The sequence below is a fragment of the Procambarus clarkii genome, chromosome 26, assembly GCF_040958095.1.
Source record: "Procambarus clarkii isolate CNS0578487 chromosome 26, FALCON_Pclarkii_2.0, whole genome shotgun sequence".
NCBI lineage: Eukaryota > Metazoa > Arthropoda > Malacostraca > Decapoda > Cambaridae > Procambarus > Procambarus clarkii.
In genome coordinates, this window is record NC_091175.1 from 20,984,972 (window position 1) to 20,998,136 (window position 13,165).

The 13,165-nt window shown below is 41.0% G+C and overlaps 1 protein-coding gene across 10 annotated transcripts in view; it reads left to right on the top strand.

The window, feature by feature from the left end:
* The window catches only part of metro (membrane palmitoylated protein 7-like protein metro), a 52,362-nt gene that overhangs the window by 27,066 nt on the left and 12,131 nt on the right, over positions 1-13,165 (top strand). For 9 of the 10 annotated variants that reach the window (XM_069331966.1, XM_069331967.1, XM_069331965.1 and 6 more), the window contains 5 exons: positions 346-542; positions 2,133-2,248; positions 9,134-9,388; positions 11,561-11,763; positions 12,402-12,542. In XM_069331966.1, coding sequence (XP_069188067.1) covers positions 346-542; positions 2,133-2,248; positions 9,134-9,388; positions 11,561-11,763; positions 12,402-12,542 — 912 coding nt within the window. The remainder of the gene's footprint in view (positions 1-345; positions 543-2,132; positions 2,249-9,133; positions 9,389-11,560; positions 11,764-12,401; positions 12,543-13,165) is intronic. The other variant, XM_045740257.2, reaches the window with a different exon arrangement.

Sequence of the window (13,165 nt, forward strand, 5' to 3'; positions counted from 1 at the left end):
TGATAGAGCTCAGTAGGCTCAGGAATCTGTACACCAGTTGATTGACAGTTGAGAGGAGCCCAAAGAGCCAGAGCTCAACCCCCATAAGCACAACTAGGCGAGTTCTATCCAGGAGAGAAAAAAAATTGTTACAGTGCCTTAAAGTTTGCTTATTATTTCAGCTCTTTGACTTTATTTGTATGTTTTTTCTAACAATTCTCAGTACAAATATTAACAAAAATATTATAGTATTTAAACAAATACTACAGTATTCTTATTTGCATGTTACATGCAAATAAGAATACTTATTTATATGTAAATGATTCACATGTATTCACATGTTTGCCATATTTTTTGTATTTACAGATGCAAGCAGAAGGTACTATTACCTTTAAGCTTCTTCCTGCCGGTAGTTCAGCTCATTTACGGGAGAGTAAAGTTCGAGTTCGTGCCTACTTTGACTATGACCCTAAAGAGGATAAACACATTCCCTGTAAGGAGGCTGGACTGGCATTCATGAAACACGATATCCTTCATATTGTCACACAGGATGACCCATATTGGTAAATAACACAAACTTTTGTTTATTTTCATTATGACCTTATGCTGAGGTTTTTACTAACCCACAAATAACTAATTTTTACTAACTTCATCATTATGAGGTTAGTAAAATTGGATAATAGATGGATTGGTAATAGATCATGAAATACAGTGAATTAAAATAATGGAGAATGAAAGATTAGAAACTGATAACTCAAATGATCAAAGAGAACTTGGTTATCAGCTGGATAACCTGAGTGACTGGAATGTTTGTCAGTAACATCAGATTCAAGAATTATGAAATGTATTAGCAGATGTAGCACTGAGGGGGGGGGGGGTGGAAATTTAAAATCAATATAAGATTTGCATGGAGAGGAAATAACATAAATGCACTTCCACCAGTAACTTTGGTATTTTATGCCAAGGTATTTTATTTATAGTGTATGTGAAGAGAATATAATAGAAACTATATATGGTCAAATATTTCTCAACTTGGACTAGTTGGTACAGGAATGGTCTTGCTTCTTGTAGGGTCAGCATTGGTTTCCCAATGGGTTAAGTGTTAAGTATTCTCTCTCATGGTGACCTGATAAGTACTCCCTCATGATGACCTGATAAGTATTCCCTCTCATGATGACCTGACAAGTATTCCCTCTCATGGGGTAGAACTAGCAGGACACTACCAACAATGGGAATTATAACTTCCCGGCCTTAGCAGGAACCTAGTTATCTATTTTCTAAATAAGTGGTGCTGCATTCCTTGTAATGTTCTTGTCCCACTGGGTGCTGTACTTTGTATCTTCAATTTATGCTTCATAAATAGTGTCCCTAGCCTATTAATTGACTCTGATAGCATTTCAGGGTTATCTTCCTTGGTGTTGGTTTGTGTTTCCCGTATCCTCACTAGAGTTATCTTGTCTGAGGAATTTGGTTGTCCTTTTTTCTGGGGCTTCTCCTGAGTTACCCGGTAAAACTCCTTGGAGTTTCTCATATAAGTATTGAGACTTAGTCCTCAATGTTCTCAAGCACTCCAGGTAGTGCTTGAGACTTAGCCCTCACCCTCAATGCCAACCTGTTGATGGGGAATGGAAGGTGTGTGATAGTGGGCTCCAAGTCATGATTGATTTAAGGCTTTGTGCAATCAGCTGGGATTATACTTGTTGGTGATTATAGACTCTTGCATTCTAATTACAATATTGTACTTTGCATTGTACATCTTTCCTTGTCCATTATATTATTTAGTACAATATTAAATTTAGGTTTTTTGTTTTCCTCAGTCTTTAAAGTGTTCATATGATGTAGCATCGAGATCTTTTGATAAGTTCTTAGCTCATCATCGGCTCTTTTGAGTATCACTGACAGGTGTCCTCATTCCCAATTTGCTCCTTTTGTTGTCCAATACTGTCGTGTTTTATCGATCACCCTTGACAGAGCCTCTGTTGCTAGAATTTGATAAAAACCTGTTTTCTGCACTCTGTTAAGTTTGCTGGAGCCTTCTTTTTTTGAGAGACTGATTTATGCTTAAATTTAAAAGTATTTGCAAGAATTTATAAAAATGTAGTGTTGGTACTATAATTATATATGCTTATTATTATAACTATTATTGTTTTAAGGTGGCAAGCCAGAAGAGAAGGAGATCGCAACATGCGTGCAGGTCTGATTCCTTCACGACAGCTCCAAGAGAGACGTATCTTGACACACAGACAGGACCAGACAGCAAATGGACAAAGTGAGTTGAGTCGCCTTCACTAATTCGTAAAAATAAAATAAATTCATAGAATATTAGTTATCATCACTGGAAAATTTCAGGAAAATAAGAATAGGATCACATTTTCCTAATTGTAGAACCTTGTCCCTTACCCATGTAACCCCTCAGTTAAACTTGGAACCTCAGTTTCTGTTGCTTGATGGATTTTAGTTCATTCTTTCCCATGAATGGAAGCTTAGGTTTTCTCCTGCATTTATCTTATCATAATAATAAGTGAGTAAATTTTTAGGAGCAATGTGGTGGAATTTAGCCTGCATCTGGAGTTACTCCAGACACACATGACATGAGATGTGAGTTTACTTCCACTGCATTGCTCTTAGGAATGTTCTCATAGATATATCACACTATTGTGATTTCATTGAGCATAATATTAAGTATCATTTACAGTCCAGGCAGTCTGCTAAGAAGAAAGAAAGAAAGCTTCTGAGGTAAGAGAACTCTTGGTTACAACATACTAGGCTCAACTTTTCTCTGGCCTCTCTTTTAATGCTCTAGTGTGTCTTTCCTTGAAGCTGAGGTTCCTTGACTATGAAGGGAAGCCAGAGGGAGAGAAACTGTGTTTTACACCTGGTCACTTGATTTGTATTTTATTGGCCTCAATAAAATAACAGGTGCAAATTGTGGCTGCTTACCCAGAAAAAAAAGTATTGAGTATAATGAAATGCCCCATTCTGGGAGGCCCCTCAGTGGCTTCCCGGAGCTTTTGTCCTGGTACCATAAGACCAACTCCAAAACACCAGTCATCTGTGACAATCTCAGTTATTAGCAGGACCCTGAAAGAAAGATACCTGCCGATCCCTGCCTCCTCACAGTTGTAGGAGCTGAGGAAGTCATAATTCTCCATACCCCCAATGAAACCCCCAATGAAAATTTCCAAGGATCACTAGGGATACTACTGCCAAACTCAAAGCAAATTTAAACAGATTGATTGAAACTGTTAATGGCAAAATGTGTGGACTTCACCTGCCATGGGCTACTGGAGAGTACAAATCTGGATATGCATATGGGACTGTCAAGACCTACAAACCTGGAAACCCTTTTTGACCAATCATCATCCAGATACCTACTCCCATGTACAGATGGGCTAAGCGACACAACTTTCTGCTAACTCCATGTGTGCCATAAGCCTTCATCCTTAAGTCTCCAAAGAAATTTGTTGACTTACTGTGGGGAAGGGGGCACATATATCATGAGTGAGATCATCTGTTGATGTGGGGCGTCGCTCTTCACCAATGTGCCGGTGGATGAGACCACTGGAATGATGGACAGCATTTATCAGGATCCGGGTTGTACCCCCTTGACATCCCAGAAGACACGCTTAGGAAGCTACTCAAAGCATGTACCAAACAGGCACCCTTCCCGAGTCTTGATGGGTGCATGTATAAGAAAGTAGATGGCGTTGCTATGGCTTTTTCCCTTGGTGTCTTATTTGCCTATTTTTACATGGGTACCGTCGAACAAAGTCCTTGTTGACATGGGCCTAAAAGCCCAGTGTATACTGTAGATATGTAGAAGACATATTCCTGCAGATACCTGATATTGAACACCTGCTGCTGCAGCTTAAGGATGCATTCGAATGAAGCTCAGTGCTAAGGTTCACTTACGAGATTGAGTGGAGGTAGACTATCTTTCCTAGATGTAATAGTCTCAGAAAGGAATGGTGTCTTTAACACTGCAGTCTACACTAAGGGAACTAATATGGGAATATAACTTAATGCTAAGGGTGAGTGCCCTGATAGGCACAAGCTGAGTGTTATCAATGCCTATATCAACCGCACCCTCACACACAGCTGCAGTTGGAAGCAGACTAACAAAGAACGCGGTAGAGTAAGGCAGGTCTGATCAATAACACACACTAATGGATATGTCAAGGAAATCATCGATAGGAAGGTGAGCCACCATGTAACTTCAGATATAACAGATAACAATACATTATTGGTCTCTACTATTTAAATATTCTACAGGAACTTCCTCCATGGCGCCGGGGAGCCGGTCGGCCGAGCGGACAGCACACTCGACTTGTGATCCTGTGGTCCTGGGTTCGATCCCAGGCGCCGGCGAGAAACACTGGGCAGAGTTTCTTTCACCCTATGCCCCTGTTACCTAGCAGTAAAATAGGTGCCTGGGAGTTAGTCAGCTGTCACGGGCTGCTTCCTGGGGGTGGAGGCCTGGTCGAGGACCGGGCCGCGGGGACACTAAAAAAGCCCCGAAATCATCTCAAGATAACCTCAAGATGGCCCATAAAGCAGAAGAAAGGCCCCTGAAAAACATTATTGATAGAAATGTGACCCCTACTGACACCATCCAGAAGATTGAACTAATAATACACTATACGAGCAAGAAGATTGCCAACTTGCTCATGAAGAACTCTCCTGACACCAAACAAAACCCTTTGAAAGAGGCAAATGTCATTTATGCCTTCACATGCCCATTTGTGGACTATCAGCCCCAACAAATTCAATATATAGGCAAGACAACAACATCCATTTCAAGGCACCTAACAATGCACAAACAGCATGGCCCTATTAAGGAACATATAGTCTATATATAACCAGACCATCACCAGAGAGATCCTCACAAACGACACCAAAATAATCGACAGATACAGTGACAGATAAACTTGACATTCAGAAGACTGGACATCAGCAAAGCATTATACATCAAGCAAACCAAGCCAATTAGCACCAAATTACACTCTGCCGTCTTCCAGAACATGATGGAACATACAGCATACTGCCCCAGCTATCGTGCAAACAGGAGATTGACAACATGCAATGGACTTAAAGTGAGGTGCGTCACCTTCACCTCATCTCCTTCATCTCATCCCCTTCATCTTATCCCCTTCACCTCATTGTTGGGGTATATATCATGCAGCTAGAATCTTTGTAATCAGGAGCCTACCTTCAAAATAGTAATAGAAAGTCTCCAAATGAAAAAGGCTGCCTATGATCCAACAATCCTAAGGTGCGTAATAGAAAAGCAAATGCATAGCATTGCAGTAGCAGGAGCCACCCACATCTTCACAGATGGATCAGTTAACACAGAATATGAGAGTACTGTCGCTGCTCTTTGCACAGCCAGCGAACAGGCATATTGGAGACTGGGAGGACTAGTATCATCAACCCAAACTGAGCTGTTTGCCATACAACAGGCATTCGCATATGTGATTGCACAAAACACTCAAAATGCAATCATACACTTCAAATATTAGGACAAAAATAGTGGAAAGACAACGTGGAAATAATTACCACCATTTTGTATCTTGGAGCAGTCGCTAAAGACTAAGGACTCAACATAACTTTAAACTGGATCCCATCCCATGTTGGAATCCCATTAAATGAGAAAGCCGATGAAATTGCTAAATTGGCAAATCGTCATCCAGTGACACAAAACAATTCAACCCAGCCTAGAGAACATAAAAAACATCATCACCAAAAAAACTCTCACACTTCAACAAAGCCTATCTTCACCAGAGAGTAGCAAATGGTTCGCCCTCTGCAATATGGTATCTTCAGGCAACCACATTAGAAAGGTTAAATAGCCCAAAAGGAATCCACAGGGGAAATAGCAGTTCGGTTATATAGACTACGTCTAGGTTACAGATGCAACTGGGAGATTGGTGAACCCCGACCGAGAGAGTGCATCTTCTGTCAAACTGTCACAGAAAAGCCACTACTTCACTATCTCCTGGAATGTGAAGCAACCAACCACCTTAAAAGAGCTTTAAGAGTCCCCGAATCTTGCAGTAACCAACCTGAAGCCATCAACACAGCCACTCTTCTGGTCAAAAAAGGTGTCCAGCAGCTGGACACTCTCATAAATACTGTCACGCAGTATCCTCCCCCGTGATAGCAGCCTGACGATTAAATGTGACCTCAGAACACTGAATAGATTTACTGAACAAAAAATTGTATCACTTATGGGTTATTCATGCCCGTGCCACCTTTTGGGTGGCTTAATCTTAATCAATCATTTGAATTGAATTACAATCAAGAGTTCATTTGAACTCTGCCTTTGACAATGTTAACAAGTGTTAACAAAATACATCTCTTAGCATCAGGCCAAATAAAACTGTAAAAATTAACTTTGTAGCATTAATTTTTCAACTTCTCATCAAAGGAAGAAAAATGTTAGGAAAATAGAGAAGATTCACGCTGGACTCTTTGATCTTACCCTTTCGATCACATTCAATAATACAGTACAATATATGCCTACAGGAAAGACTGCTACCAAAATATAATAATATAGATATAATATATATGTATATAAAATACACACACACACACACACACACACACACACACACACACACACACACACACACACACACACACACACACACACACACACTCAAATAGAGTGGTAGACGGTTGGAACAAGTTAAGTGAGAAGGTGGTGGAGGCCAAGACCGTCAGTAGTTTCAAAGCGTTATATGACAAAGAGTGCTGGGAAGACGGGACACCACGAGCGTAGCTCTCATCCTGTAACTACACTTAGGTAATTACACTTAGGTAATTACATACACACAGGTCACTCCCTGGAAAACAAACCGAAACTGTCTCTATTTTCCGCTTGTTACAACTTGTAATAAAGTTGTTACATCTTGGCTTAACGTATTTATGACGTATTAGAACGTTGCTACAACTTGCTATATTGATTGTTATAACTGGTTAGGTGGTGTTAAAACTTGTTCGAATGTTGTACCAACATCATAGTTTTGGTGTGTGTTTGGCAGGCTTCCATGACAAAAACAAGATGATAAATACTTCACTTTACTTGTTACACCCAGTGGTCATGATGCCAAAGTGAGCTCTAGAACAGAGCAAAGTAAATGAACCTTTATAATGCACAGAACTGAAAATCCACCTAGACCACCTCCTGAGTGGATAACCAAGCACTGGTGTTGATGTTACAAACTATGATGCTGCATCACCAAAATTGCACGACGCTATATACAGTCCTACTAAGTATAACCCCGGCTGTAGTGCTGGACCCCGCACCCGAACAAGCAGGGCCTCATACACCATACTAGCCTACTAGTATGTCACTCCCTTCTACAGGTCTCACTTGGTAACCAAGTCCCAAGTCCACCTTTGATATGTAAAAACTTAAGAGGAGTCCATCTTTAGGAGGAAACCAGTCTGTATCAGGAGATAACTCTAATTGCAACTGAGCTTCACTGAAGAGCATTTGCACCTGGGAAGATAACCATGAAACCACAGCTAAAGTTGGCTAAATAATCATGAGACATGCAGATTTGTTCAGTAAGAGTATTAAGATACCAGTTTGTTACCCAACAACGGAGCAAAAAACAAGCAGACGAGCCAATCAGTTAAAGCATGCAAGCCCGAGATGCAGTGTGTTCGTTGGGGCATCAGGCATGTGTGTGGTGTTGGTGACATTGCCGAACCTCTGCTTGACTAGTACAGTAATGTTATCTGGTGGTTGGAGAGGGAAGCAACAATGTGGTATTTTGGAGAATTTGTAGTTTTTGTTTGGTATTTGCTCATACCAAACATTTGTGTGTGTATTTTGATTCTTTGTGACCCCTTTTTAGCCATTTTGTCAGTTATATCAGTGCACGTAATATTATGACTCCTTCAGCTCCCCCTACCCCCTAGCCTTTGAGGATGCCTGGTGTATTGGATTTGGACTTTTGCTACCATTATATAATCTTCAGGAAGCCACTAAGAGGGGCCACCCCCAGAAAAGATGTCTACCAAATTTGATATAAAATTTTCATGACTAGTTGAATATTGAAGCCTGTTTAACATTCCAGAAAACCCTTTCACATTCACTGCTATCCACACTTCATTTGCTTCTACCACTATGCATATTTCTACCTTGCACTTTTTACTCTTAATTTATTTAACATTCACTTTATATGCAGAGAATGTTACAATGATGTTGCTAAAAATTAGGAACTCAACCTACACACATGAAAAGAAAGTGGTATTAACAACACTTTCCTTTCTTTTCATATGTGTGGGTTGGGCTACTAATTCACTTAATATTTTTAAACAAAGTTACAGTATTTTATTATTTGATAGCCAGACTGGTCAGACATTATTAAACGGGTAGTTTTGGTATTCAGTATGTACAGTATTTCAAGATTTGTTGCATAAAATGTAAATATTAAATGTGTGGGAAAAGATTTGGGCTTAATAAGTAATTAATGGTCAGTGTTGTGTGCAAATTAGTTTTTAATGCAGGAAAAGACATCATTACACACAGAAATCACAATAGCGTGATGCATTAAATGAACAAATCCACAAGGGTCGTGATAAGGGTTCGAACCTACGTCTGAGAGGATCCCAGACGCTGCCTTAATCGACTAGGCCACGACATGGTCAAAAGAATTGCAACCGGGAGTGCACACAGAAATCGCAATAGTGTGATGCATCAAATGAACCCTTGTGGATTTGTTCATTTGATGCATTATGCTATTGTGATTTGTGTGTGTAATGAAGTAAGGGCGAAGAGGTAGAACAGCTTATTGACAAAGCCCGAGTGCATGGGGGAATTGTGTTAAAACCTGGTTTGTGTCTCGGAGAGACTGCAGGACCCATGTAAGTCCAGTGGAACTCCCGGTTGCAATTTTTTTGACCATGTCATGGCCTAGTCGATTAAGGCAGCATTTGGGATCCTCTCAGACGTAGGTTTGAACCCTTAACACAGCCCTTGTGGATTTGTTCAAAAGATATCATATTTCACATTAATACGAGTGCATCCATTTCTCTTTGCTTTAGTGTCCTAATATTTTAGTATCTTGTGAATCTTGATAGTCATTTTCTAATTAAGTTTTTCTTGAATATAGAGAACTCAAAAGAATTAATGGCATCTTAGTTGCAGGGAACATAATTCCCAAGTCACCAAGCTGCAAGCCTTCACCAAAGGTTAAGAAAATCATTTATGATGCTTCTGAAAGTGAGGATTTTGATCGTGAAGAAGTGGCAACATACGAAGAAGTGGCACGTCTGTATCCTCGACCTGGTCTTCCTCGACCAATTGTTTTGATTGGTCCACCAGGAGTTGGGAGAAATGAACTGAAGCGAAGATTGATTTCCATTGATACAGATAAATTCCGGACACCCATTCCTAGTAAGTGCTAGCGGAGCTTATATGTTATTTAAATCATGCATATATATTGGGAGAGGTTAGATACTGAAAAAGGGAAACCTATTGAATTTTAACATTTCTTTCCGAAAAGTCGCTCGGTTGCTCTCTTAATCAGAGCCATGGGTTCTACCTGGGTCAGTGCCAACATGTCAGGCTGTGGTTTACTTTTAGCCCTATCAACGAATCCATCACTTGGAGACTGATCTTATTAGCTCCTTTGGTATGTTTCACCATTCTAACTCGGGTACCTTTTTTTAACCTTTCTATCCTCGGGGAGGGGGGAGGGGAGGAAAGGGCAAGCTAATAGCAACGAGGAATGTTTTGATTGTTAGAAACCAGACTGTCAAGAGCAGGGATTAGTCCCCCTCCCTTGTTAAAATTCAAAAGGGGGGCTAATCCCTGCTCTTGACAGTCCATTTTCAAAAAATCATCACATTCCTCATTGCTATTAGCTTGCTCTTTCCTTCTTGAAAATTAACAACACTTATTACTATCCTTCCCTTTGGATCTCAACCAGTACAATATCACTCCGTACCAAAGGCCAAACAATGGCCACAAAATCCCAGCTGGCCCCAAGGGTAAATGCCACACAGCAAAAACCCTTACAGAAATGGTTTTCCCGAACACACCAGGGAAGGGAACCTGAACATGCAAGGGCAGTGTTCAGGTTCAGATTACTCACAGGGTGCCTAGGGAAGGATGCCTCTAGGCGCATGCAGCCCTGGCCCTGATGAGGACACCTGGCCACCACATACAACAACACTGCAGAGATTGCCACAAAAGCAAAACACCACCTTGGAAATTAAGGCCAAAGAAGACATTCGCCCCGAACCATGTTTAGCGTACGAACTGAAGTGCTAGGTAGCTGGCGCAGGGAGGTCTGGGGCTCCCTCCTCCCCCTCTCGGAGAGGAAGAGGGCTGCGCAGATGAGCGGCGCGGCGGTGGAGTGTGGCGTTTGCTTGTTTCCTTGGGATTGGAGGGAGTTCTGCCTCTCTTTTCGATTTTTAGTTGTAATTTTGTTAACATGTGGGGTTTTTGTTATGCCTACTTTTTGGGTGCCTAACCCCGGTTGATGGCAGATAAGGAAAACCCTCAACCACGGGGGGTATTTTCCAAGGCCATTGCTCCCTGAACCTCTCTGAGCGGGGCCAGGTTTTGGCTCGTGGTTCCCGGTAGTTTGAACTCTATAAACTAATACCCCAGTCTAATATATCACACATTAGCCCGATAGCTCCAGGGACCCTCCGGGGCTCACCCAGAAAATAACGTTTCATTACATTCAACACTGGTTTTCTGCGTGTTAAGAATAAATTCACTCACATGGGATTTGAAAGTTGAATATCATAATTGCCACCCAATATCTGCCAAATTTACCATACATGGTGTGTTATTGTGTAGCTAAAGATGACCATTCCTTTTGAATTAGTAATCAAATCTACACGAGTGGTGTAAAATGTGTTTTCAGTCTCTTTAGCAGATTGTCACCATCTGCATTTCCATTGGATTGGTGCATCTGCATGCAGGAGGATTCTTTCACTGCAGCATGATAAGCTTCCTCAGCCATTTGTGTGTGTGTTGCCTTTTGTATTATTTCTGTTAGAATATATAACTCGTGGTGGAGCATAATATATATACCGAGAGGATCGGCTCTGAGTGTGTGGAAAGTTTATTTCCGAGTAAGGTATTTTGCTTGGTGGTTGTTGTGCTAATGAGAATGTATGCAAGAGGCAAGGGTTGTTTGAAAAGGTAGGCAGGGCTTGAGGGTTAGTGCTTATATGATACCTATAAGAAATAGGGAAAAGTTTATAGTTTCTATGATTGGTTGTTAGGTGATTGCATCTGCCACTGATGGGCAGACACAAGGCATCTATATGTCTGTAGGGCTTGAGCTTGGATTTAGAGTTCCTGAGATTTTGGGGTGTTTATCTTCTTGATTGTTACTTTGAGTGCCTTGTTAAAAAGTTTACCATGACACTGCAGGGATGCAATAGTCTGGGGTGCCACTGTCATGTTATCCTGCCTGATTGTAAGGAATCCTTAGTAAAACACACTGTAACACCAAGTCACACAATACCCTACTCAAAGACGAACTATTCACAAGCTCAAAGCCCACGTATTTTTCAACAATTGTTAACCACTCTTAAATATTTTTAGTGACATCCCGACCACCACGACTTGGTGAAGTAAATAACCGGGACTACCAGTTTGTGACCCGAGAAGAGCTGGACGAGGAAGCTAATGCAGGGACATTAGTTGAACACGGAGAATTCAAGGGTCATTTATACGGTACCTCATCTGTCACCCTTAAGTCTCTCATTAATGCTGGCTATGTAGTGGTGGTTACCCCACACTATCAGGTTAGTTTATTTTTGTGAGATGTGTCAAATGTAATTCATTAATAGGGCCAAAAGAAGCATCTTGAGTAAAGTAGTACAATTTTGTTAGTAATTTAATAGCCAGTGGCAGTCCTTGCAAACAGAGAAAAGTATTTTTGTATTGTTCAGTACAGGGTATTGTATATACTGCCAAAGGTTTGTACTGCCCTCTTGATTCTTATGTGTATTGGTCACAAATTATCAGCACAGTTCTGTTTCTTTGTAATCTAGGTTGTACAGTATTCTTAAGAAGTTGCTTATTTCTTTGGCCTCTGTTAAGGTAATGTTTACATTATAATTAGATTTTTTCTCCAATGTATATTAAGCTTTCTTGCAATATAACAAAAATATTACTGTACTTTTTTCTGATCTCACCATACCTTTGGCTGTCACTTTCATTCAGTGGATTTTTGTTGCCGATTTTGTATTGCTTTATTGGGTACCTGCATCCTCGGGTTGATGTTGACCATAATGACACATAAATAATTAATGTTGTAAAATATATGTAGAACAGTGAAACTGAAATTGTTTTGGCTTGAGGAGGAATAAAACATATAGCTCCATACAATGCCCCCACTAATTTTCATGGCATGAATGACAGTCTCACTCTCTCCATGCAGGCCCTTAAGTACCTGAGAACTGCAGAGTTCAAACCGTACGTGATATACATCAAGCCTCCAACACTGGCTGTGCTCAAAGAAACAAGACAGGCAGCTCATGCTCGCTCAACTTTCGATGAAAATAATTCCAGAGGCTTCACTGTAAGTTTTTAATGTTTTTGTTATTGCAGTATTCGTTCAGTTTAACGACCTATATGGGGCTGTACCCAGGTTGTTAAATCCGGGACTCCGCTAAATCAAAGGTATTAAAATGTCGGTAACTTTTAACTCATATTTGGGAGAACAACAGGTGTGTAGGCAGGAAGGCTGGCTGGCAGGTGGGTGGGTAGGACAAGTGGACGGCCAGGCAGGTGGGATGGATGGATAACTGGCTGGCTGGCAGACATGCAAGCAGAAGTGGGGGGTGGGCAAGCAGATGGGCAGGGTGGATGGATGGATGAATTGGTGGCTGACTGGCAGTTGAGCAGGCAAGGGCAGACATGACAGACTAACAGACATGTTAGTCATGTTTTTTGCTAACATACATGTTATCAAATATTATCCAAGATTATATTAAAGCTAAATGTTAGTAAAGAAAATATTTCAATAATGCAGCAACACTATAAAATTGTGATGGAGGAGCATGTAGTTGGCAAGCAGGTGGTAGAGTGGGCAGATGAGTGGCAGGTTAGATGGGTAGCTGGGCAAGTGGCAGAGCAGTTAAGCATGCAGCAGGACAGGCAGCAGAGTGGATGGGTGGCAGGGTGGGCATAGTAGGTAGGCAG